General features: G+C 42.0%; 1 protein-coding gene across 12 annotated transcripts in view; it reads right to left on the reverse strand.

Annotated features, from left to right (window-relative positions):
* The window catches only part of EML1 (EMAP like 1), an 889011-nt gene that overhangs the window by 143031 nt on the left and 719371 nt on the right, over positions 1-26609 (reverse strand). For 7 of the 12 annotated variants that reach the window (XM_085626396.1, XM_085626393.1, XM_085626399.1 and 4 more), the window contains 4 exons: positions 23045-23071; positions 17496-17625; positions 9412-9561; positions 3387-3456 (listed from right to left, as the gene is read on the reverse strand). In XM_085626396.1, the coding sequence (XP_085482522.1) occupies positions 3387-3456; positions 9412-9561; positions 17496-17625; positions 23045-23071 (377 nt within the window). The remainder of the gene's footprint in view (positions 1-3386; positions 3457-9411; positions 9562-17495; positions 17626-23044; positions 23072-26609) is intronic. The other 5 variants (XM_085626400.1, XM_085626395.1, XM_085626398.1 and 2 more) reach the window with 1 other exon arrangement.

Raw genomic sequence — 26609 nt, forward strand, 5'->3', positions numbered from 1 at the left:
AATTTCTTTGGTTTTGCGATTCCAGATTATTAACATCTCATGCATTTTCTGAAGATTTCCTTGACACGGATATTGTTAGCAAAGGTGTGCAGGGCTGTGGAACGATTCAACATGTCAGTATCTCATCCAGACACAAAACCATGGTTTGGTTTTGTCATGCAGTTTAGCGACAATGGGCCTAATGTGGAAATGTATGTGTGAATGTTTCTGGGTTTAACTAGCATAACCCTGTGCATTCTTGGGGAGTTCACATGGCACAGAGTTACAACCATTTGCTTGGTGCACTGAGATTTCTCCTGCAGGTAATGCAGAGTCTAGGATTAAGTGTAGTGGAACTATGGATTCACACTTGTAACTTTTTAGTCTTTAATTCCACACGGTGAAAAAAATGTTTCCATGTGGAAACATCACTTCCTCTATATACCTCCTTAAACTACACACTTTCTCCAGCATTTTAGCCCTACAGCGAAGAATGCAAATTGGATGTGGAAAAAACATTTGTGAAACAACTGTATTGTGAGACTTTACTGCATTCAAAATGGCCAGCCCAAATCCTTTATTGGGAACCCCCATGTTCTCATCCCTAATGCTATTATTAGAACTGTGTAAACTCGTGCTGGTGGATTTTCTACAGTAGTAAATTCCTTTTCCAAGCATGGATTTATATAAATAGCCTGTATCCGAGTGACTTACAAAGGAATTGCCAAGAAGAGTTTACAAGAAGTTAACAAAAGAACGGTTTCATAGGGTTCATTGTATACATTTTTTTTACAGCAACATTAGTTTAAAAGAGGCCTCACAAAACAAATTACTTGTATAGATGGTAGCAGCACACAGGCGCGGTTTCAAAGATTAGCTTATCGCTGGCTTTGTACCGCGCTTACTCTGGCATCTCACACTAGGATGTAGGTGGCTCCTTGTTAGGACTACCCTTGAGGAGGCAGGCCACCAGGCCCCCTTGGCCAGGGAAAGTAGTCTTGGAGTCCCTGGTGTGTCCTCTAGGTCCATACTGAAGGCTTGATTCTTCGTCTGCCCGCCGCCAGATTTCCTTTCAAGGGACTGCTGTTGTCTGCCTGGATCCTAGGAGCTCTCACACCTGCAATCAATCTGCTGCGGTGCGGCAGGCCACAAACCAATTGCGGTGGCCAGCCTCCAGGCTCGAACACAGGTCAGTGGTGGGAGAGTGGCGCAGACCCGTTGCAGATGCTTCCACCATCAACTTGGGAGGGAACCAGCCGTCAGCTGCAAGGGGATCAGCAGCGCCAGAGTCCAGGCGAGAAACAATTCTGGACACGTGGTGGCTTTAGCAGAAGTGGGACACCTCCGCTACTCCAGACTACACAGTTAAACAGCATCAGAGCCAGTCAGCTGACTCTGCGCAGCTCAACTGAGTGTTGGCAGTTCCACAGGTGCCTGAAAGGGTGGTGGACAGGCTCCATGGGGATGTTACATTTTCAAATTAGGGTCCTCCCAAAAGGGAGCTCCAGCATCTTCGCCATCTTGAAATGTGCCCAAAGATTCCAAATCTATGGATGAGAATCCATCACTTTTGCCTGCAGGCGACACGTTTTATGCACCAAAGTGTGCAAGCCGGTCAGATGTTTTTGAGAGTCTGGGTCACAAACTAAATGTGGCGCACCTTCTCTGGTGCTGTGGCAGCACAAGCCCCTCGTCCAACATGGAAACTATGGGCCCTATTCCCCAAACAAACATTTAAAAGTATGGACAGAGATTTGCACCTCCATCTTAATGTATTTTTACTTTTTGGGAACTCAAACAATTCTAGAGGCACACCTTTAAAGCTGAGCTATGCAGTTTCCCAAGCATACCTTTAGGAATGTTATGTGACTTTTCCCCATGCTTCCATTCCCCTTTTTGGGGAGGTCTCTATAGCGGTGAACTGCACATAGGGGGAGGGAGTCTTCTGCGCAAATACCAAACTTTTTCTTCAGCAGGGACAATATTTTTCCCCTTGGAGAGCGCCGCCTTCTACGCCCCAGATACTCTAATCCCTTCCTTTTTCCATTTCCTACCAGACCATTTCCAGGATGGAACAAGCATTTGCAATGCAAAAGGTCTCGCATTTACGAGTGTTTGAGCTATTTGCATTGTAAATAACAATGCCTTTTATTTATATGTTTTTAAAACCGATAAATAAAAGACATGGTCATTTACAATGCCAATTTCTTAAACTCACAAATGCAATTAATATTTTTTTTGTACAAGTGCCCCATGCTGCGCTTTCACTTTAATGGCACTCACACTCCTTTGTTTAGATGCGGCTCGTCTAAAGAAAGGTGTGCGGCGGCCATTAAAGTGAATGCAAGGCATAGGGCGTTTAAATATATATATATTTTTTAAAACCCTCATTTGTGAAGTTAGCCCAATAAATAAGTAAAAGTGGGCGTCATGCTTAAACCGTAGTGTGGCACCCAGAGGCAAAGCGGGCACCCTTGCAGGAAAGCACTTCGTACCTGCAATGGGGAAAATCATTAAAGAAAATAGTGCTCACAGAATGTATATAAAACAGACCATGTAGCAAAAGTAAAAAGTCCAGTCCTTATGGGAGGTTACAAATGCAGACCAGGCGGTACTAAGGAGGGACTAACAAGCCTATTGATGAATCAAACAACCATTTAGAAACAACAGTAACAGGAGCCAATTGAAAAGATGCGAGGAAAATGGGTGGAGCTTCAAATCCAAACCTAAATACAGCATGCCTCACTGAGCAGCGCATGTGCTGCCCAGGATCAACCTAAAAAGGTTGGAGAGGACTATGGGAAAGCCCAAAAAACACACGTTTGTGGCAGTCAGCAGCTTCCAAGCCAAACCACAACTTGGAACGCACACACTCCAAGTTGTATGGGATTTACTACAGTAGATTTCTCCACACCTATTAAGACAAACCCACACTAGTGAATACATTTACATCTGCCAGGATCCATGGAAGGCATACAATCGTTATGACTGGTTATAAACCAACGCTTACAAACAAATTCACCTTTGTGAACAGGGCTCAATGTCCAGGAAAACATTTGGAGGCAGATGTCGCACATGGCGCCACCTAGTGGTGGCTGCTCGCCTGGCTCACCATGAGTATAATCACAAAAGCAAGCAGCATCTATCTGCTTTTGTAACAAATGTTGCAATTATTCCCCTTTCAACTGCTTCAGTAATGAGAGGGGCTATAGTATAAGCATATTGGCTACATGCCATGAACCCATTTTTACATGTTCAAAGAATCAGTGGCACGAAAATAAAGGCATTTAAATAGGTCTGGCTGAAAAAGGAACTTTTGCCAACCACCTACAGGAAAGTTGGGATACAATTCCTGACATTCTAAGAATCTGGCGACTGTGTTTGGTAGTCTTTAGAGGATCACTCACCTTCCCATCCTTAGATGTACCTGCAACCTGGCCTGTTGCTATGGTGATCCTATCAGGATGGACAGCGAGGCTGGAAAAAAAACACATTTGTGAGTCATTGTATGGATGCAAAACAAATCCAAGCGGAAATTAGATTATGGTGCAGTGGCAGGGCATCATTTCACATGATCCAACTCCACCCTTATCAGTAAGACACAGGTTCGATATCACCCGCCAATCTATAAACATTATTTGTTTGTATGTAAATTATTTAAATGATCTAAAAAGTGCATCAGATAGTCCTTTTACTGCTACAAAAAGCACTGGGTGCGGTTTACACTCTAGATGGCTAGGATGCAAAAGAGGAAGACGCCTGTGAGTGAACAGTGCAAACAAGTGTCGGTTTATGCAAATGACTTCTTGATATCGCCAAGGAACCAAACCTGGTCAAATACACAGCACAATTAACCTGTTGGCATCCAGGGCATGCTGGGTGTTAAACTGCAGATATTGTTTTGGCTTTACAGTTAGACATTTCATCCTTTTACTTACCAATTTCGCACCGTTCCATGCAACTGGTTAAACATTTGAAAAATAATTTGAAAACAAATGCTGGGGTGATGGAAAAATATAAGAGCTTAGAAAGCCCACGCTATTGATCAAAGGTGACTGTCCCTATGTGCAGACCCAGCACTTTTCACAAACCTTTCACCGCTTGCATCCCAAACCATTATTCAAGGCCAGCATCTTCTACTTCTGGTACCCCAGGTTAAAGAGTGCTTCATACTCCCCAAACCTCGCCCCAGAGAAAGAAATAGGATTTGCAAATGTGTGCTATTGTCAGACTGAACAGGAGGCCACAAGCTCAGTGCCCGACGATGTAAGCTCCGAGCAGTTCTTTAGTTTCCTCAAACTTCTGCCATAACTTAAAATTGCAAAAACAACAGTTGATGGACAGAATATAGAACAATGTCATACATTCACCCCAGTACAGAGATCTGGGCCTAAATCCATTTTGTTCACCATGCCATTCCAGTTCGAACCCAGCCATATGCAAATCAGTCTTGACCCTGTGCCTCATGGGAACAGTCCAGCCCAAACTGCCAAGCCAGATCCTCCCTGGACTGGAAACAAGCATCCTAGGACTGGTTTCAGGGTTTCACCCCTCTTCAGCCAGGATAGCTTGATTCCAGTGGCATGGAGAGCACGGGACCCACGTCTGGGCATACCCGTACCACAACCGGTCCCAGGATGCTTGTTTCCGGTCCAGGGAGGAGCTGGCCTGGCAGTTCGGTCTGGACTGTTCCCATGTGTCACAGGGTCAAGACAGATTTGCATATGGCTGGGTCCAAACTGGGGTGGCGTAGTGGGCAAAAGAACGATGGATTTAACCCAGATCTTTTGACTGGGGGAGAATGTTTGCATTGTCAGCATTCCGTCCTTAATTTGTTTGCGGTATAACTATAAATTGGGCATTTTATGAGAGACCAGCAAACTACATATTTCCAACACGTTTGACAAAATAATGTCCTGGTCCTTGTTCAAAATGTGCTATGCTAGGATGACTCCATGCGCTTGTATGAGCTGCATTTGAGCCTGGTCACCCTTGACAAACAGATCTCAACCAGCAGGATGTTTTTTTAAAAGTTCTCTTCTATGCAGCTTCATCTATAGTTAGAACTCTGACAGCACTATCTGTACCTTTTTCATGTACTGGAAGTTAAAGTAAAGCGTATTTAGTAACAGTGGCGCCTTTTCCAAATATCCGACCGAAGGGAAAAAAGCGTCAAGAAAAGCAAATGCAAGCACTATCAAAATTCCACTCAGTAGGAGTCAAAACACTTCAAAAAAACTAACTTTAAAAAGACAGCATTACTTTGATCCAAACCGAGGTCCAGAAAGTAGAAACTAGTATTGATTTGACCGGTTCATTACTTTAAATATTTAAAGGAAAGCACAAGTTAATTAAACTTTGTTCCAAAAACTGTTGCGAGCAGACATGCCAGCTCTCCATTTGCCTGTAGGATTACTGGCCACCCATCGCGGAACATATTATTTTAGGCCCGATCACAGCCTGTATAAGAACCTCTTCTTTGAAATTATATCCCCTCAAATTTAATACCTGAAGATTTCCTACAGACGGGGAATGGCCTCCAGGCGCATCTGGATCCTTTGGGTCAGCACCAAAGTTACAGATGACGGCCTCCACCGCACCCCAAATACCTTCAACTATGACTTTGGGGTCACAACCACCATATATACAAGGACCTCGCGGGATCTGGAAGACTTAAACGGACCTGATAAAATGGGCCCCAAACCCAAGGGCATAACTGCTTTTCATCCTCACTTCACTCTTCGAAATTCACTCACCAGCTCAGGCTACACCCAATTGAATTGTGGATAAGTCTTTTCCACCTGAAATTGCTCAGAGGTGATGAAGAAATGATAAAAGTTACAAAAACCCTAAATACATAAGAGTGCTATAATCTCACAAGCAACGGAAACCTTTTCTCAACAGTGCCAGACACAGTGTCTTCTATGAGGAAACAGAAAATAAAGACAACAAAAAATTGTGAAAGTAGATATTTTAAAAAGTGCTAACCTAATACATACTCATGTGTCAGGAAATAGAGAAGTTGGGCTTAAGCCCGGAAGTCACAGGCCCACAAGTGTCAATCTCGAAACGCCAGTGTCTTTAAGGATCCATGTGCATAAATGGAGTATCGGTGTAAAGATGCTCAGAGTGCACGGAAAGGTTTAAGTCATTTTAGGTAATTGTAAAAGAAATCTTAGAGTAAATTAATTGATATGGTACTCCAGAAACTCATTTTAAGTAACAGATCTGCATGCATGTGCCTTATGCCAAGAATATGTCATGATGACCGTGAGTAGCTGCAGCATCGACCAGTCACAAAGGAAAGCTGGATAGGTTGCTTCTCATCAAATATTGTAGTTATGGCTTTTGTAATAAATGTATACCGCATGGATGCTGCCTCTGAGTGCGATCATGAGAGGGTTATTAAGATACAACCCATGTGAGCAAATAAAAACGTTCTGTTTGGAGGTAATCGACAAACGTAGTCCAAGGGTCAAAGGCATTAACCAGCCATAAACGTTGAATCCAAAGCAGGCGATGACATTTTGCATCTGTCAGGTAGATGTAAAGGGCTTTAAATAGGCCCCGAAGTAACAACCGTCTTGGGTCTTTGACCAATTAAAGGCAGTGACGTGTCAACGAACAGGAAACAATGGAGACGGCTTGAGGTTTAGGCTCCAGTCAGTCAGTCAACAGGCAGAGCAGACAGGTGAAAATCCATAACTTTGCTGAATTTGACCAGTTTGTCTTTGATTCCTAAGGAGAGAGGTAAGAGGTTGATAAGAAGCCAGCTTTGCAAATGCAAGGTTCTTCCACGGAGCCTTTTGAGTTTGTACAGATAGCAGATTTGTGGTTGCCTTCTCTATTCTGGATGAAGGTCACCGAGATGTGAAGATGCAGGCCATAGAGAGTTTCCTGAACTAAGCAGAATGTTTCCTACTGTGATATCTTTTGGACAGGAATCAAGTGGAGTTTAGGTTCAGCATGATATGCACATTATAGTTTGCACTCACTGTAGTTTGAACATGAAAATCTTAAGGAGGCCTGTGTAGAGGTTGTTGCGATGTAATTCTCTCTCTGCTCCCCCCACCATGTTTTAACTCATGTGCTTTCCTCTCGCGCCCTGCATTGCTTTACCCGCCATACAGGTTATTTCCTTCTATGTTGATTCCCCCCCACCAGCTGTTTTTTTATTTGCCGATACATCTTGGATTAGTAAAGGAAAAAAAGTGCCCACATACTTTTGTAGGCGAGCGCATCACTAGAGGTCCCAAAGGCGAGACCTATAGGCTTTGCAAATTCTTGCTTTGGGCTATTGCGCAAGAGGTTATATTTTTTATCCAGAAATGAACCTGCATTAAACAATAGGCTACTTGCGATGTGGGTCTGTATTCCAGTTAGAGATGAATCCAGTTGTCATCCACATTCATGTAGATACAAACATTATGAGAATCAAAAGTACCAGATCGGGAGGGGATACCATGGAGAAACGGCGAGTGAGAGGACAGTTCCTGAAGAAACTCCTCAAGTGATGCTAGTGAGTGGTATAAAAGCGGAATCTGCCCAATTCGACATCGTAAGTCCAAGAGGCAAGGAAGGATGTAAATCAGGAAAATTTGATATCACCCGCTTAGGCAGTTAACCAGCCATTTTTGTGCTATCAAAAAAATGGACTTAAAAAATGCGGATATTAAACATGCCAGTAGGAGTGGAAATGAAAAAGGATCCAAGAAAATGATATGGAAAAACGTGCATTTCAAATTATTATTTTTTTATACACAAAACATAGGCTCATGTTTTCATAACTGAAAATTGACTACAGTCCCAATTTCACACAAAAGCAAATTTAGCCTAAAAGAGTGCGAAAATTACCCTGAAACACATACAGAATACTTTCTAAAAGAAGCACATTAGGGTTTTAGTCTATCACGTGTCTTCAGGTTTTGGCTCAACCTCTTGAAACGGGATCAAATTCTGGGAGACGTCACCTCACTGCTCGTCAATTATGTAGTTCGGTTCATGTTTTGTATTCCAGAAAAGGGCTCTAGTCTAAAGGGATCATAATCCTTGGTTTCAGAATTTACTGTTTAATTTCCTGAAAGTGATTTGCATATTTTGCTTCCCACCCCCACAATGTTCTAGATCAGACTTTACCTCAGTTTTTCACTGTGCTGTCTGAGCTACTCTCATTTTGCCTGTGCAAAACAAACGTGTATGGAAACAACAGCACTGCACCCGGAAGTAACAGCACTGCACCCGGAAGTAACCACAGCTCTGCTGTAACACTTTCTTCACAATGAACACCGTAATGACTGACAAACGAATTAAGCGTACGGCGAATCGGGCTCTGCCTCCTACACGCTTGAACATGCACAGTTTATCATCGCACACAGGATGAAACACATCTGAAAAGGGAATGAGTGTTAAAATGTGTTTCATTGTGCGTGCTGTCCATGCAGCATTTTAATTGTATGCAAGGTATTAGCAAAACAAAAACCAGCAATTCAATGTTGTGTATCCTAACCATAACAATATAGTCGCCATCTATCGCAGTGTGTGTATACAGCGCAATTAGGGTTTAAGAATCACTTTCAATTGGAATTCTCTTTTTTTTAAGCTAATCACTTTGCGAATCAAACTTTGGAAAACTATTGCAGTAAGTGACTGAGTACGTTGTGGCAAGTCAAGGTTTGTGCAGTTCCAACCATGGGTGGGAAAGTTCAGGCTGTCGAAAAGGTGGTGTATCCAAATCAAACTTAAATGTAATGTCCTCTGTTCCGCAGAGCAAAACTGTTGGCTAGAAGTATACCAAAATTGGCAGAAAATCAGAACTTTATTCAGACTAACAACTTTTCGTAGTTTGGTTCAAGTGCATTCAGTAGTTTAAAAAAAATATATTTCTATCACAAAAGGTGAAGTAGCGTTTCAAGAGTTAATTGCCCCTTAATTCACATATGTAGTTTTCGAATCCTGGTGAACCAATTGCCAGTTAGTAACTGACCAGATTTCTTGTGGAGGCCATTACTGTACGTGTCTTGGGGAAAAGAGCATGTGCCCTGGAAAAAGTCAGGGTGGTATAAATAGTCAAATTGAGAATTGCCTGGCTCTGAGTATCTTGTGGAGGGGTACCAGAACAGGAAAACTAAAAATCTTGTAGGTTTTGTGGACTTTGTTGTGTATCGTATAGTAAAGCCAATGATGCCATATCAAAGGTCAGTTGTGATGTGTAAGGACATGAGATGTGCTGTGGGCAAGAGTTACGGACAGTATAGCTAACAATAACTGACCAATTTCTGTGGTTTTGGCAGTGCACACCTATATCTTATAAATATATATATATATATATACACATATATATATATACACACACACACATATACATATACACACACATGGACACAATTTAAAAATACCAAAGAACTGAAACCGTGTAAATTGTTTGCGACTTACCACTTGACGTCATCATTGTGACCAGTGTAATGTCTTTGTAGTTGCTCTTCGACATTGTAAAGCACCACCACTGATGCAATAAAGTACACAGTTTCACCGGTTGGAAGAAGGTAAAGATTACTGCGGCAGTCCCGGCCTCGGTACCCATAGCTGCCACACAAGGTAAAGACTGAATAACAATCATTTAGATGCACACCGAACCATATGATACTCAGGGCATTAACGTTTTGGGAACGGTTGGTCTGGTTAAGACGAAGGAAGAACAACAAGAAAACAGACTAGAGCATCCTACCAGTAGCCTGAGACAGGCATGTCTTTAAAAGGGAGTTATAGAAACCAGGGGAAACTGGACCAGTCAATCCATCTTTAAAGGTATGGACGTCAGCCAGCTGGCGGAAGATGCCATCTTCCAAGGTGGCACTCTGATGAGTCATGCAATCAGACAAACTGATAATGGCCTTTCAAGGGTTAAGGTTGAAAGGGAAAGGAATGGTGGTTGAGGGAATCAGAAGGATGATAGAAGTCTGGTCCATAGAAGTTAAATGTATATTCAGTGTAAATCCTTACATCACAGTGGTCCATAAGAGAGGAAGATGCAGCTTGATCAATAGTTTTAACAAACCTGCACTGTGTATTCTACCTACCTTCATTTACCATTTACTTCAGCTACACATCAAGAACGTGTTTATCCATTCAATCATTCACTTAGTTAAGACATATGCTTCATGCAGCAAACCATGCCAAACCAGAGGCTTCAGATTTCCGAGGAAGTCACTAAGAACAATGGAAATCCTTGTGAAAAACCAAGCGCAACAGATGTACATGATCTACAATGGATTTAGACTGTGGAGTATTGGACTAGGTTTGTCCCACAGAAAGAAAATACAAACTGAAGCCAAGAGTGTTGATTAGACAATTCGCTAGCTTCAGGAAAATCAACCAGAATTGTATGGAAGTGTTGTGGACATGTATTCAATAAAAATATAAAAAAGCAATACACAAGTATAATTTGGAAATGGCCATTTTGGATTTCCTCCAAGATTCACAACAAATAGAATTTCTTTTGTGACCAGTCTCTCAACATATTGTTGTGGCGTCGTTCAGCTCCGCACGGCATCACTGATGTTGTCCACGCCAAAAGTGAAATTTGTGGTGCCTCTATAGGCATCGGTGCCACCCAGGTGCTCTGATGTCAGTTACTTTTCGCGACTTTCCCCGCTGGAGCACGGTCTCATGAAGTACACTGACCACTGGTGTGGAAAACTTGGGCCCTGAAAGGGGAAAGCCCTGTCCCTAGAAATCCGCTTGCAGAGCGGGGAGAACAGGTGGGTCGGTAAGGAATCTGCAGCTAGAGCGAGTCCCTAACAGATAAGTGTAACTGAAGGCAAGTAACTTGTTCATGTGATCGATTCCTCTGGTTGCAGATTTCTTACCTTAGAATTGAGTCAGTCTCACTGAAATCTAGGATAGAGACAAACATCTGCATCATAGCCTGAATATCCTGGACTTGCCTTCCGGTAAAATAGACCCGAAACGGCACCTTGTCCAGAACAGCTCCGATGAAAAGGAGCATCTGAGAGGGAGTCAGGTGTGCCTTCGGCACGTTGATAGTGAACCCCAGAGACTGCAGGTGGTCCTCCATAGTCTGGAGGTTGGAGACAACAGCGTGGGACAAGAATGCCTTCAACAGCCAGAAGTCAAGATAAGGGGGAAAACTGGCACCTCTTATCTCTGCAGATGAGCTGCAACCACAGCCATCAACTTGGTGAACACCCAAGGGGTGCTGGTGGGGCCAAAACAGAGGACAGTGAGCTGAAAGTGCTCATAGTCCACCATGACACACAGGTGACACCTGTGGGCAGGTACGACAGGAATGTGGAAGTGTCTCCAGCGCAACCATCCAGTCTCCTGAATCCAGGGCAGACCAGACCTGCGCAAGAGTGAGCATCTTGAATTTCTCTTACTTGAGAAATAAATTGAGAGAACGTAGATCGAGGATAGGACAAAGGCCTCCATCCGTCAGGGGCACCAGAAAGTAGCAGGAATAGCAACCACGACCTACTTCTGGCATCTGCACACTCTCCATACCTTCTTTGGCCAAAGAGCAATCATTTCCTTGCAGAGAAGAAATAGGTGGTCCCCCGACAGACTGTTGTAAGAAGTAGGTGACATGGAAGGAGTTGTTTTGAAAGGGAAAAATTAACCCCTTCGTACAATCTGCAAAACCCACTTGTCCAATGTAATGGACTGCCAAGTGGGGCAGGTGATGGTGAATGCTGCAGCCCACTGGGTGCCCATGATGGTGAACAGGCAGACTAGGAGGGTTTGGAGGCTGTGGCTGCCGGGGTTATGTGGACTTAGCTGACCGCTGGACACCCAATTCATGGGGCCGATAGGAACCTCATCCATGGCCAAGCATGCTGGAAAGCTTGTTCATATTGCTGGCTGGGCGCTTCTTCCGTGACCATGAAAGGAGCCTAGAGCAAACTGGGGGTGATAAAGGGCCATAGAAAGTCCCTAGAACCTGGCCGTTGCCCCACTGTCCCAAAAGTGCTCCAGCGCCAAATCCGCCTGGTCTTCGCAGAGACGGATGCCATCAAAGGGCATGTGCAAGAGTGATGCCTGGACATTCCAAAAAAAGTCAGTAGTCCTCAGCCAGGCGTGGCGTCGCAAGGCCACTGTCCTCAAAACCGCTCTGTCTAGTTCGAGTCGATGGTGTCTAGTATATAGCAAATGGTGAACTTTGTTGCATCCCTCCCCTCGCCAACAGCCTGGAAGAGCATGGCCCCGGCTTCCTCTAGGACTGTTGACAGCACCTGCGCAACCGTATCCCACACAGCGCAGGAGTAGCAGTGTTCAGAGACCACAATGCCAGGCTGGCAGAAGAAAATATCTTCTTGCCCAATTTAGCCAGCCTCTTGGATTCCCAATCCAGTGTGGTGGTTGGGAATGCGCTAGGATTTACGCGGGACGTGGAGGCCTGGACCACCAAGCTCTCCAGAGTGGGGTGCTGGGTGAGGAAGTTTGGGTCCCCTTGAGTGGGGTGGCAGGCAATCATCCTGTTCACAGGAGCTATTGGGCAGGACTTGGACCAAGTCCCAAGCAGGACTTCCCGAAGAGACTAATTGAAAGTGAGAAGCATTTCTGAGGGGTATACTCCCGGCTGAAGACCTTCCCTCAAGATTAGTCTCGACTGCCACTGAGGGCAAGCTAAGGTCAGCTGCCCTCTGCACCACTTGACTGGGACTGCAATCGCCGTGGCGTTGCATGTTGAGCAGTCATAAGCTTGAGGGCTCGTTCCCTCAAGGCCTTCGGGTTCATGGTGCGGCAGTAGGGCAGGCCTTCGGGTGGAGTCCCACTCTAGGCACCAGTGGCATAAAAGAGGTCATCCGTCAGTGACTTCTGTTGGTGATGGGGGCCATAGGGCTTGAAGCCAGTCTTCCTATTTGACTTATTTACAACACCAGGAAGTAAACCTCAAAAAGTCTGCGACAAAACATGGAGGGAAAAAAAGTCAAAAAATGACTAAGGGGAAGCTCTTCCTGGATCTGCGCTGGCTGGTGCAGAAAGAAAAAAACTGACGTCAGCATGCCTTGGTGGCCGCTATATTGGCACTGCGAACATCACTTGGAGCGGACGACGCAAACTACACCACTCAGAGCCAAATGACACCACCTACCAGCGAGCTGGGGTCCTGCTCACAAAAACATTTCTGGATCCAGTCTGATGCCTGGGGATAATTCTAAGGTAAGGAATCAGCATCTCGAAGTCTCAATAAAATACACCTAAACTAATGGAACGGCATACAAATACACAACCATTAAAACTGCCATAAATTAACCCTTTCAACCCATCATCGGGACTTTTAAAGGAAACTGAATATTTCCTGTAAAGAAGTGCTAGACATCCATAGTGGGGGGTTTAAAGGGCCACTCCTACCAAGGGCTTTGGTGCCATTGCACATGCTGCTTTAACGATAGCTACGACTGTGGTGAAGACTAAGGGGCAAACCAGTCACCAAGTCAAGCTTGGCAAACCATGTACTGTGCATGACTGACCGTAGTCTCATCAGACCGCAGCCACAAATGTCAAGTGGTTATCTTTAAGACTATGCTAATGCACTACATAAGCAAAGTCATGCCTTTTTCCCCCTTACCAACCTCAATGGGGTGCAGTAAAAACATAAATTGCATTTTAAAAGACAGGACACTTAAGGTCTATCCTCCAACATATGTTCAACATCAACCAAGGGAGTGGATGGAGAGGAGCCTACAGATGTCAGAAGACTGGTCTTTCTAACCTTGTGGGTGATGGCAGCCAAAGACTAGTTAAGACTAGTTAAGTTTGAGGCGTGCCACCGGACTATTGCTGGCCCTGAAAACATTTTTATTATCAATCATTTCCACAGTTCCAGCGGTGGATTCTGTGAAAGAGAATTAAAAATAAATCCAACAGGATGTTCTATTAGCAGTTTTACTAAATCCATTCCCTCTACATTTAAAATATTGTAACTTTATATTTCCTGGACCCCCAAACCGATGGCTTGTGTCATAAAAAGTAATGCAACACAACATTAGGCATAGGAGAGAGTAACATAACGCCATTCTTAATATCCTGACACGGGATCTCCATTGAAGCTCAATTAGTTCTTCTACAAAATAGCTTGCGTGGAATAAAAAAAGCCTCCAAGAACACCTGGCAAAACCAAAACTCACCATTTTAATCAGCGCAAGTCTTCTGCACCACAAAGTCTTGCTCTTTAACCTTGAGCTCAAAAAGCAACAATCTCAAAATCAGACTCCAACAATCAGCCATAAGAAAGATGCGTTACTAAAGGCTAGCATCCACTTCTCCAGATCTGTCTTTAGCTCCAGAATGATTTACACTTTAGGAAAAGGCAAACAGTGAAAGTAGGACTGGACACCAGTAAATTGTAGCCATAGGCTAACAGCACCGCCATTAAGGCCAACACTATACCTCAATAACCTAGGGCTTTGGAGACTCAATCTTTATTTAGCCACAATTTAGCTGGATTTAAGCTGCACCTCTTTTATAGCCCTGGTAGGTATAAACAGATCAAATATCGCCGCATGTGATCCTTCTTCATTTTGTATGGTCATACATTGTATCTTATTTTATGGCCATTCCCTTAGTGCCAATTGCCTGCTTGTAATAGGGCCGCTTGAGCAGGTAAGAGGCTGAAATGCATTATACGGATGTCCTTTACCTTGAGCTTTGTATCCGTCTGGCTTCTGCGCTACCACCAATCACTGTCGGGAGGAGGATTTACAAATCTAATCCTGGGTTTGATGTACCACTTCATCTACCTTCAGCAATTTATTGTAGCAATGCTCCGGATGTGCTCTATAACCGGTAACCCAATTCACCAATTGCTTTCAAATAAATGACAAGAATTTAAAAAGGTACACCAGAGTTGATGTACGCTACTTAAATGTTATAGCGAGCTATATAACGGGAGAAGATCGGCTACTAGCTATACTGTAGTGTCCAGATACAATGCATATCAAATGGAATTTCCTGATCACATTCAGCATAAAATATGCCAAATGTATTGTTAATGTAAGGATAGCGAAGTAACATGGTAAAGACTCCGAATACATCCAGTGTGAACGATACTCCAATAGACATTCCTTTAGGCTGCATATTTGCATTAAATGCTCTGAATTTCTCTCAATGCATGTTGTTCATATATATATATATATATATATATAGGCATTATATAGCATGCTCACCTGGCCACAGTACTGAAAATGCCAGAGTCCATTTACTACTAAAAACGAAGAAATAGTTACAAATGAGAAAAGATCCTCATGTTCCCATAGGTTTACTGAAGAAGGCTCCAGAGGATGGTTACCACCCTGAAGGTTCTGCCTCAACCGCTCACTTTCCTGCCACGTCACAGTTGGTTAGAGTCTACGTAAAGCTAGCCGCTATGTTGATCTAGCCCGCCAGCACTAACTTGTGATTAATATGAACTACCACGTGGACTGTCCGGGGTGGAAGTAATTCGGTGTCTCAAGTGTTTCAAGGCCACCAAGTACCAGCATCCCAGTTTTAGTAGTGTTCAGACTAAGAGGATTGACTGCTGAGGGACTGGATTAACATTTATCAAATGGCTTCTAAAATAGTGATGCCCAGCTAAAAACACGTCAACGAGATGCACAGGTTTATGGTAACTACAATCCAAAATTTTATTTCTCTTTACACATGAAGGGATCCACTAAATTGACTTGGGTGCAATTCAGGAGCGTCAGAACCACTGTGCAATTACAAAAAAAATACCTTCCAAGACCTGAACCAGAATTCTACCTTCTGGTATCGCTTCTTCTCATTTTGGCATTGTCTGCTAAAGAGCAAAAGAACTGTTGTGCCTAAACCTGTGGTGGATTCTGCATTAATGGCGAACACCAATTATGCGGAAAACTATATTTAGAGTAACTAGCCCTGCTTTTTCCATGCGGTGTGCGCCATCTATTTTTGCCACTTGATAATACGGCTGTTGTGGTTTTAAGGAGTGGGTGCAACACTGCCAATCAACCTAAAGACACACGAGGAACCACGGCTCCGGGGGTAGGAAGGGTTGTGGAAAAACTTCAACCATAAATGAAACTATTGAAACCCATATCCGATTTCCATGCTGCCCCCTGCCATCGGGTCCTCAACAGAATGCAAAGCGAATGACCGTGCATCAGGTCTGGTGCAGGCTTGATCATTTGATGAAAAACTCAAAGCGCCTGCAGTTTATCCAATCAGTTTGGCATTCACGAACTGTTTCAACAAATCGGGGTGGACGAAATTCCCAAAGCGTTGTAGGTTTTTGTGCATGTCGAATGAGATGGTTCCACCCAGTGGAAGAGGGGAAAAACAAGCTACCCTAATGTGCACAGGTATGAGGCACAGTGGGCAGACCAACCTATCCCTTGGGATCCTGTTTTCATAGGGCCGGGAGGCCTTGGTACAATCACTGTGCGCCTTCAGTTATGGCAGAGGACGAACCAAACTCCTCGCTGTAGAACTCATCCTCACTCAAGAGCTTGCTTAAAATCAGGTTACTTTTGGGTTACTTGGCTTGTCTATTGCATGGTAAGTTGTTACCAAAGTTGTTTAACTATAGTTAGCAGCGGTAGTCACATATCCATCCCAGCCTGGTCTGGTCTGTGGTAGGAGTGTGCAAGGAGTACTAACTAGCATGTTCCCTACTACATGTGTATCTGACCTATAATTGATGAATGTAGGCTGTTAACATAGGTTTTGAGCGCAATGTTTCATGGAGGTTAGAGACTTAATGATCAGGTTGATGCACAACTTTATGCGGTCGGTATGACTCGCAGGTGGGGGGGGGCGATTTAAAAATTAAATAAAACCCAAGTTAACTTGCTGGCCCGCCCTCATCGTCTGTCTGAACAGGAAGCAGCCACAGGCAGCCTCCCTTCCCTAAGCCAATCACAACGCTGCAATGGCAGTGTTGTGATTGGCTGTGACGCAGACCCCACTGGCATCTATGGGGAGGCCATTTTCTCTATGTAGGCGGAAGGCAGCCTGCATAGAGAAAATGCAGAGTGCGTATGACTGGTTTGGTCGGCCCTGGGGCTGACCAAACTGTCAGCGCACTCAGAAGGCAAGCCACTCCTCCCCTGGCCTCCAGCAGACACGCTCACCCCAACCAGGAATACCCTTCTGCTTTCTTGCAGTGTGAGAAGCAGAAACATAAAATGGTATTTAATACACCATTTTATGTTTCTGCTTCTTGCACTGCGAGAAAGCAGTGGGGCGACGCTCCTCTGCCCTCATGGAGGAGCCGCCAATGACTTTATGATACATCTGTGCAGTGTTGGCTGTTTTTTCTAGCTAACTTGTTCAATTTTTTTCCTGCATGCTGGGTTTTTTTCTGCCAAGCACTTGTGTTGAATGTTGGGGGATAGCTTGGTATCGGGTGCCCTGCTGGATTGGAGTTCAGTGCCCTATTCCATTTCACACAGATGTAATGATAGAGCTCTTCAATAAAGCCAGTCTGCCGCACTTGGATCACTTCAATGCTACACACTTCATACGCAAAAGGATACACCCATTCCAGTTTAAGTTTCTTGGTGGGTAGCTCTGCTTTAGCTTCCAAACTGTAAGTTTCGATTTCATCTTTGGGCATGTACATGGTAACAGGACGGCCACGCAGATACATTTTCACATAGCCTTCCTCTACAAAAAACACAAGATATGTTAGTGCAAAATATCAGCTCCACTCTCAATCTAAAAAAACCTGTTAATTTGTTGTCAGTGCTGGCTAAAATGTATATTTGGTCTGCAAACAGGTATATGAGTAATACAGATAGCTGATGACGTGTACCTACTCATAACAGGGGCAACATTTATGTACATACCCAATCTTCTGTGCTTTGTAAGCCACTGATCCTTACAATATCTAAACTACTTGTGTAAAGGACCTCACTGAAACCATTCAACACAGTAGGCAAACACTCACACCCAATGAACTACCTCTAAGAAGAAATGATTACAATCAAGCACAAGAATGCAATTTAAATGTACTTTATTGATTAGTTTAGATTTATAATCACAAATATTTAGCATATAGACATTATTCGTTGTTTAGATATTTATTTTTACAAATCAGTCTCACTAAGTACTGCACACTTTGCGTCATACCCAGGACTAAACAGAAAATTGATCGACAGTAAATAAACATTTGCAAGAATCATGCGTGGCAACATGCAAAAGAAAAACATGTACATGCAGAACAACTGGTGCAGAAAAGTAAAAGAGAAGGAAATCACAGTAGCACAGGAGCGTAAACAGTGGAGATGCAATAGGGTCAAATTCAATGTTTAAGAAACGTATGAGAAATTCATAAACGTTTTAAGAGCATGATTCACAAAGATTTGTTTTTAATCAGTAGGCAACACCTACTCCTTGAAGCTCAAACATAAGTCACACCTACTGGCAAAGAAACTAGGCCCAAAGAACTCTAATAACAGATCTGAAAGTAATGACTTGGTGACTTTAGGGTAGTTTTATAGCTGGGCGAGTGAGGAAGTGGTAGGAAGGACTGACTCGAATTACTTCTACTGGGTAATGACAAAGCAAATATTTTGTGAACATCTGATGGTGTGTGTCCGAGTTCCACACTTGTTCGGTCCAGCGGATCCACCATAAAATCAAGGATTTCGTTCTTGCTTTCCAGTATATTCATCAATGCTGGTGTCAGTAATAACTGCACACTTACTACAATAAACATTCGAGGGAAGAGGAAATGGAAGGGGCAAAAGAATTTTAAAATAATTATTGACATGCAACAAAGAAACAAAAGTCTTTGGATCTCATAGGACAGTATCTTTATGAACATGTCTTAGATGTAAGAAGAGACATTCATTAGGTTTATGGATTCAAACATTTCTGTTTGAATATTCAAACAAACGCTAAATTAACATATTCAACTGGTGACCAAAGATTGGTTGTAAATAGACATTGGTCAGTTTCAGATAAAGGGACCGGTCAGTTTTTTATAATTATTTTTTTTTACAATTTTGGCCCTAAAAAGCCACGCATCCTCACAGAAATTTAGATCACTTTTCAAAATGGAATTTCCAGAGATCTCAATAGATGAGCTGAAGGAAGCATTTATTTGGATGGTACAGATATTGATTAACTGTGAAGGTAAGATCAACAGTGAAATGATCCTGGATTTTAGCTATAAATGTTCAAGTGGATGCTCAAGAGATCTAGACAACGAAAGGGAAAAATGTGCAGATTAAGGAATTATTATGTAGATCAGATTACTATAAACATATACAAATTTGGAACAGAAGCAAAGGAAAGTCAACTAACTTCACACAGAAAGGCAACTTAAATCATGTTGGAAAAGATAGTGTCCGAGAGAAAAATTAGCCAAGAGTTACAAACTAGTGTTATAAATCACAGTTCCTGGTCAGAATCATATAGTTAAGTCTACCTATGCACATTAATCCCCATGTAGTATATTATTTAAATATTTCCTCCACAATTTAACAAATGGCGAAAATCCTTAGAAAAGAGAGCTCCATTTTACTCTATTAGTTTAGAAAGCTTAGATTTACAGGAAAATTGCTCAAGCAAGAAGCATCTACGAGAGCTATACTATGCACCAACAACCATTTTACACAGGAGTACAGGAAGCATGAAAAAATGCACGCTTTAACAATACATTGTAGAAAGGAAAATGTAATGCATCTTGGCAGGCAGTAGAATTAGGTTTGCAGAGCAAGCGTTAGTATAGGGTATTAGCAAAGTGTCACTTCAACTGTACTGCACAAAACCATCAGTTCAATCACAACATCAACACGTTGCCATGTAGCTCTCCGAGCAGTTCTCCTGCCAAATCTTCTGTGCCAAGGTGCATCCTAATATTTTCAAATCGTTTTAATTGTAAAAGAAGCACAATAAAAACCTCCAAGATCTATATCGGCCAAAACGTTCATTTACGTAACGAGGAGAGAGGAGCATTTGCTAGCCCACTTCAAGTCGTCATACAAGCAGAATACTACCCTATGATAAAAGGAATGAATATGTGGTATAGTTCTTCAGATAGAAATTTTAGGCATGTTGAATTTTGGTGGAGGAGGTGGTAGCCGGGAAAGGAAATAAACTGAATTCTCTAGGATCATATATTTCGCTTAAGTGGAAAGTGGTTGGAGGTCTGGTCTCTTGATTAACAGTTACTAACTAAGGCTGCTACTACTATCTCGTGGGTGAGCCAGACTCAGGAGCAAATACGTGCCTGAACCCAGGTCAGGTCTACAAATTGAAGATCAGAAAGTAGCATAATATGCAGAACTTTAACACAGAGGAAGTAGTACACAGCGGTATCCGTATTTCCATATTTGGTGTTACTGCACTGTATTTCTGCAAATACGGGAATCACAGCCGAAACCACTAGACCACGTAATAGTCTTGAGTTCCTTTAGAAATTGCTACCTGCACTAGGAGATTAGAGCGAATACAAAACAATGGTTTTGAAATTTAAATGGACGTTTGTCATGATTTTTCTGGACCACATTGTGCTTACATGTTTTGAATTTCACACGCTTTGAAGGGCAGATCTATCTGTAGAAAAGCTGGCAAGTAAGACTTACGGAAACCTTTTCTAAAACGGTGGCTCTTGCACTTTGCGTTTCATGGTCTCCCATAGCGGGCTCTCCCGACTGACTAGACCATGACCATCTCTAGGAAGACTACAAGGGAAAATGTATATCCAGCTTTCCAGCATGCTGAATCAATGTTCCCTTAGCTGACATTGTCACTTATCAGCAGCACCTTTAGCATTCTGGGTGTCTGCACACTGGAATATCAATAGCAACCAATCACAGCCCATAGAATATCGACCACAGCATCACTGTATGGCCTAAGCAAGCCCAATGGGTACTCAACCAAGACCAAAACAAAAATTGGTGGCTGGAGAGCCCTTCTTACATTCTTATAACTCCAGAGAAAAAGAAAATCAGAAAACGTGATGAAAACATTACTAAAAACTTAATAGCCGAGTAGTTGTAGAACCCATTACTGCCCACATGATTTGGTTCTTGAAATGTACAAAAAGGGCCACCCAGCAATGACAAAGGAACAGAGTTTAATTGGACTAGGAAATGTCTTCCAAGCTGGTGGGTTCTGGGATTATCTAATAAGTACAGCAAAAAAAATAGTGGATACCATTTGAGGACGATAAACACTCTGCTGATCATACACAGCAGGCACTCAAAGTAACCAATTTATTCTAGGTCATAAACGCATACAGTGAAAAGGAGAAATAATACATGATAAATGTGCAAACTTAGCCAAAAAGCAGTGGAGCGTGGTACATGGTCAAAGGCAAGCTTGAAGCCAACAAGAAATGGGAGAGGAAGCGGAGCGGTTGATGGCTAATGCATTAGGATGTAGTGTACCGTAAGGAGAGTCTACAAGGATATCCAATAAATCCCAAATAAGAAAATTAGCAATGTCTTTCATATTTTACATATTCTGTTTAATGGTCTACTGTTCTATCCCACAGAGCAGGCACCCAGGGTCAGCTGGATCCCAGCATCTTAAGGTACAACAGGAATTTGTTGACATTGCTGCAGCTTACTTCATTCCTGACGTTTAAGGATCTGCTTTTTGCCCTGTGAGGTCTCAAGTCATATCAATCGCATGAGTAACTTTACCCAAATTCGCTCTCAACCAAATATCCACAACAAACTATTGTTTATTGTGATTCATGTGTGGATGAGGGGACCTTTCCAAACTCATTCATTTCAGTTACTGACAGTTATGGATGTATGCACCAGATAACCTGTTATAAGTTGGTCAATCAGCTGTGGTCATGCTTTTTAAAATTGTTTTTCTATTTCATAATCACTATTAGTTTCAAATTGTATATTCACCCTGCTACTCCATCTCATTCTTTCGGTGGAGAAAATCCCACTTGTGCCAAGAGCTGTACACTATATGATATACAAGACCTCTAAACCTTCTGTGCGATCAGTCTTAATATGCAATCTTCTACTAATCTGTATCTTGGAGAAAACTGCACACCAAACGATGGCCAAAGAATTTACAGTGGTGTGTCGAGGGTTTTTCTGTACTGCCGATGAAGGTACCTGGTAAAAGTGTACTGGACCTTTGTCAGAATTGGAGCCAGGTTGTTCCACATAATGCATGCCTTTTAGTAAAAAAGGTGAGGTTTAATATAAGCCATATAGATTTCAAGGTTGGAGTCTGTATGTTCGGTTGGCTTCATTTTATCCTCATGTATGAATCACACAAGCTATTTGGGATCTGAACTAGTAAAAGTGAAGAAGCTGGACATTCTGTTAAAGGTAAATATTGAAGCCTAAACCACACAGACGTCTAGAAGGCCACAATACTGGCACAGATTTAGAGGTCATAGATTTAGACAAATATTCAAGATCATCCAGGAAAATGACAGCAATAACAGAGGTTATGAACAACAAACAGAGCAAGAGAGAAAGAAAAATTGAAAGAAAGGCAAAAAAATGACAGGATCAGAAAGAGAAAGGTGGAGAGAGGAGCACGTGTGGAGAGGAGAGAAAGAAGAGTAACAAGAGAAGAGGGAGGATGGTATGGAAAGATCAAAAGACGCAAGAACAAAACAAAGACAACGTGTACGAGAGGATGTGAGAATAGGCATCAAAGAGACCAAAGCTACAGCAGTCTGCCACCCACTTCTAGCTTTAGAGTAAGACTCCTGCAAATATTACAGCGGGTTTAAGTAGCTCAGTAAACTTTATTTTCCTAAAATGCATTAACCAAAATTGCATACTTAAACCACATTCACGGTCTTAGCCTCGGTTACTGCATGCAATGCGAAGAGGTCTGTGGACAATTTGTGACATTGAGTGTGTAAAATTCTTATCAGTAAATTAGGTCTTCCTCCATGATTTTAATGATTGTTTAATTAAAGTAAAATTGAAGACAAAGTACCATTCAGGCTAAATGTTCTGTAAAGAATAACCAAAAGTGCCCTCTGACATATTACAGAAAATGAGTAAAGTGACTGTGAAAGGGATAGGTGTCACCTTGGCAACAGATTCTGCTCAGACAACAACAAGGTTTCAGAAAGAAATCCTACCTTTGCAGTGTGTCACACGGCGCTTTCCTTTTGATTAGAGACAGAGACAGAAGTGCTAGATAAAGATGGGTGTGTGAATATTGTCACCTTCATCTAATATCTACTCTATTGGAAACATTGCTACTTATTGCAGGAATAACTCAACCAACATAATGGCCTATAACGTGCATAGTAAATACATCAGGCATATTAACACATTTAGATTTTCTCCAATTTTCAGTACTCAAAACACAGTTACCCAAGAAAACAAAACATAAGTAATGTACTCTTGCATTGCAAAAACGTATCCTAAACATTGTTTTTATATCTTGAGCATTACAAATGCAATGAATCTCAATTAATGAAGCAAAAAAAAAAAAAGATTAAAAAAAAAAAAGATTAACATGTTAAACTTTGAAAATTGAAATGGATATTCATCAAAACCCGGAATTGCAGTTCATTGACCAGTAATGTTGGTTTAATTAATTTTAACTGCATTAACAACTAAAATTGCAAAGAATGTTGATTCTATCATGCACTTCAGAAAAAAAAGCTCTAAATTACTTGTGGTGCCTATTTATATATTTACTAGAAACAATACATTTAAACATTTTCATACTTTACAAATCCCATATAATCAAAAGTATGCATCCTCATAATTGGATTCCCTCAATGTACCCAATGTAGTATTCACTTAATGATGGGCATCAAAAAAATGGCTTTCTACAAACACTTATTTTTTTAAAATGATAAATGCTTTATACCAGTGTTGCGGTCAATAAGCTCTCTAAATAAAAGGATGAGAATTACCCAATTAAATGGAACTCAATTTACTTACCTCAGTAGAATGGAATTATTTTGCCAGCAGCAAGCACTTGGATCACTGAGCCTTCTTACCATTTTACAAAGGTTATATCAAATTATACATAGGGTGTTCAGAGTGGATGTCCACAGATGGTCCTATCATGCACTAAAAGTGAATGTAAGATGCTACTAGACAATTCAAGTAGTTTAAAAAAGTTCTCTAAGTCTATGAAGTCTTCATGACTCGATCTGTACAAGAAATCTCAACCATGGGGACGGTAAAGATGAGGGGATTGGAGAGTAAAAGGCAGGCTTGTTTTTGAGCCATTTTGAATAGATGGTCAAGTTGAGAAAAAGAATTAAAACGCAAGATTGTGCGGATGGTTTATCAGCAGTCGAGGGAGATAGTAGATGATTGTATACGCTTGAGACCTTCTGCTTGAAATCTATAGGGGGAAACACAGGGACAGATTTTGAAGGGTAAGTGATAAGACTCCTTTCGCTTTCATAGTAAATTTTAAGGTTGAGAACAAATGGGGATGGGAGAACAGGTTGGTTGGGAAGGAGATTCAAGATGAATAGCTTAATCTCCAGTGGATAAGAAAAAGTAGGTAAGCACCATTTTGCCATCTACCATCATTTGATACCGAAGAAGCCATTCACACAGTTTTGAAGTGAGCCTGTGAGAGATGGGAAAGAGGAAACTCGCTAATAGGGCTGCACAAGGCATATAAGCAAACCTAATTAAAAGAAATCTTATTAGGCAACATGTTTTTTTGCATTTTTCTAAAGGTGATCCGATTTTCCTTTTTCTGAATGCCAAAAGAAAGTCCAATGCAGAGATCAGGTGCAGAGCCAATAAGGATCTTCCACAAACCGCAATATGCAACTATTCGATGTAATGGATACAAACTCAAAGTGCAGGAACATGAACTTTGCTCTAATTTAACAGTGTTCGTGGTGAAAGAAGTGATCTTGAAGTTAGAATAGTAAAATAACCCTTGAGGGAAGTCAACGCCAGGCCCTATACTGATGCGTGCACCTAGGGTTATTGGTGTGTGCACAAGTGTGTTGTCAAGACTATTGCTAATGCTCACTCCGATGCTTTGAAAGGCTCCATCAAACATGCTCTGTCGAACGGAACGACTCGATCAACAGGTGAAGGTCTATAAATGGAGAGGGCAAGGTGTAGCCTTGATGGTATCTTGCTTGTCCTTGGCTGCCAACTGCTCTAGGTAGGCTAATGTGTGTTACAAACCTGCATGTTGTGGGCTAGCTGCCAAGAATCCTAAGCAGAAGGCTAGGGCGGCACCATGACAATGCTGCTCGGTGTCCCCCACTCGGGTGCTGCTAAGAAAAAAAGCCATAAGACCGCCATAAGAATGGAGCTTGGAGAGCGACTACGGTATCATTGGCCCATTGTTAGACAATGAGCGACAGCGGCAAGGAAATATGGGGTCCCAACAATTGATGTGCATTTGCGTGTGTGCCCGTGGATGATCCTGTACATGATCGGTACGGCAATCCCAATTTGAAATACTGAAAGTATTTGCAAAGAAAGGCCATATTTGTCTGGATGTACATCAATTTGCTGAGTCTTGTTTGAGGATGGATAACTTGTAAGTTAGTAAGGTTAAGGCATTGTATTTGTGCCATTTTCATGCGTGCCAGTACAGATTTTCTGCTAGTGCATGTATACACATATATATAGCTACAGCTAGATACAAGGTGCATTTCTAACAAGCAGAATGGTCATAACTGACAACATATGTTGGAGAAGGTGAACCGCTATCAGTTATTCCTCCTTTTCCTTGCATACCATCTTGAATAGACTTCCACTTTTGCGTCACTAAAGTGGGTCCAATCTAATTGACACTTCAGGAGGTTCAAGGATATTCATAAGGAAACTTGGCAATTAGGGCTACTTTTCAGAAAGTCAAATATCTTCTGAAAAAGGTAATCACATTGAAAGTCTCTGGAAATACAAAACAACCATATCGCAATTTAAAATTGGTATTTGTCTTGAATCACAAATATGGCACTGTTGCAATTGGAATTCCTGTACTGATCAATTTTTTTAAAAAAGGCATAGGAGGTTAAATGGGAGTATCTAGTTTACTCCAAAAACAGGATTTGCCCCAAGAGAGTAACAAAGAAAAAAAGTGTATAAATCATCAAGTATTCTTTTAAGCATCTAAATATTGAAGTATTGTTTTAATCCATACCAAGGCTACTGGGGAAATCATCTATGCTGGTACTGATTAAATGTTAATGTCTTCTAGATCCTCTAAGGTTTTAAGAAAGTCAAATTACTTCTGTATGACAGGGGAATCGTTTCAGAAAATAATCTTCAGAGAATATCAAACTCACTAATTTAGGACTGAAATCTCAGAAACAATATAGCAATGAGCTGAAGTAATCGGACAACATCGCCCTTTGTTGAAGGATCTCAATTGAGCCCCCCCTGCAAGCACGGAACAACTGCATCCCATGCAAGGCCCTCTACACTACAACCCCTGTTTACCTTCTAAACAAACTAACAATATCTGGAAGTCAACTCAAGACCAGGAGCTCCGACATCAGATTACAAATTAGACACTGCCGGAATGAATAAACACATCCGGAATGAGTAAACACCTTCTCAGCCTACGTATCAAAACAGCAACAACTGTCTTAAGCTTCTGAAAAAACCTAAAAACTCAACTCTTCAAGAAACTAAGATAGGCTGATGGTGGATTTCTCTCCCCGCTTCCACTAGCTCCATCTTCTCCCTCTGACCTAC

Source organism: Triturus cristatus, chromosome 9 (genome assembly GCF_964204655.1).
Source record: "Triturus cristatus chromosome 9, aTriCri1.1, whole genome shotgun sequence".
NCBI classification, from domain to species: Eukaryota; Metazoa; Chordata; class Amphibia; order Caudata; family Salamandridae; genus Triturus; species Triturus cristatus.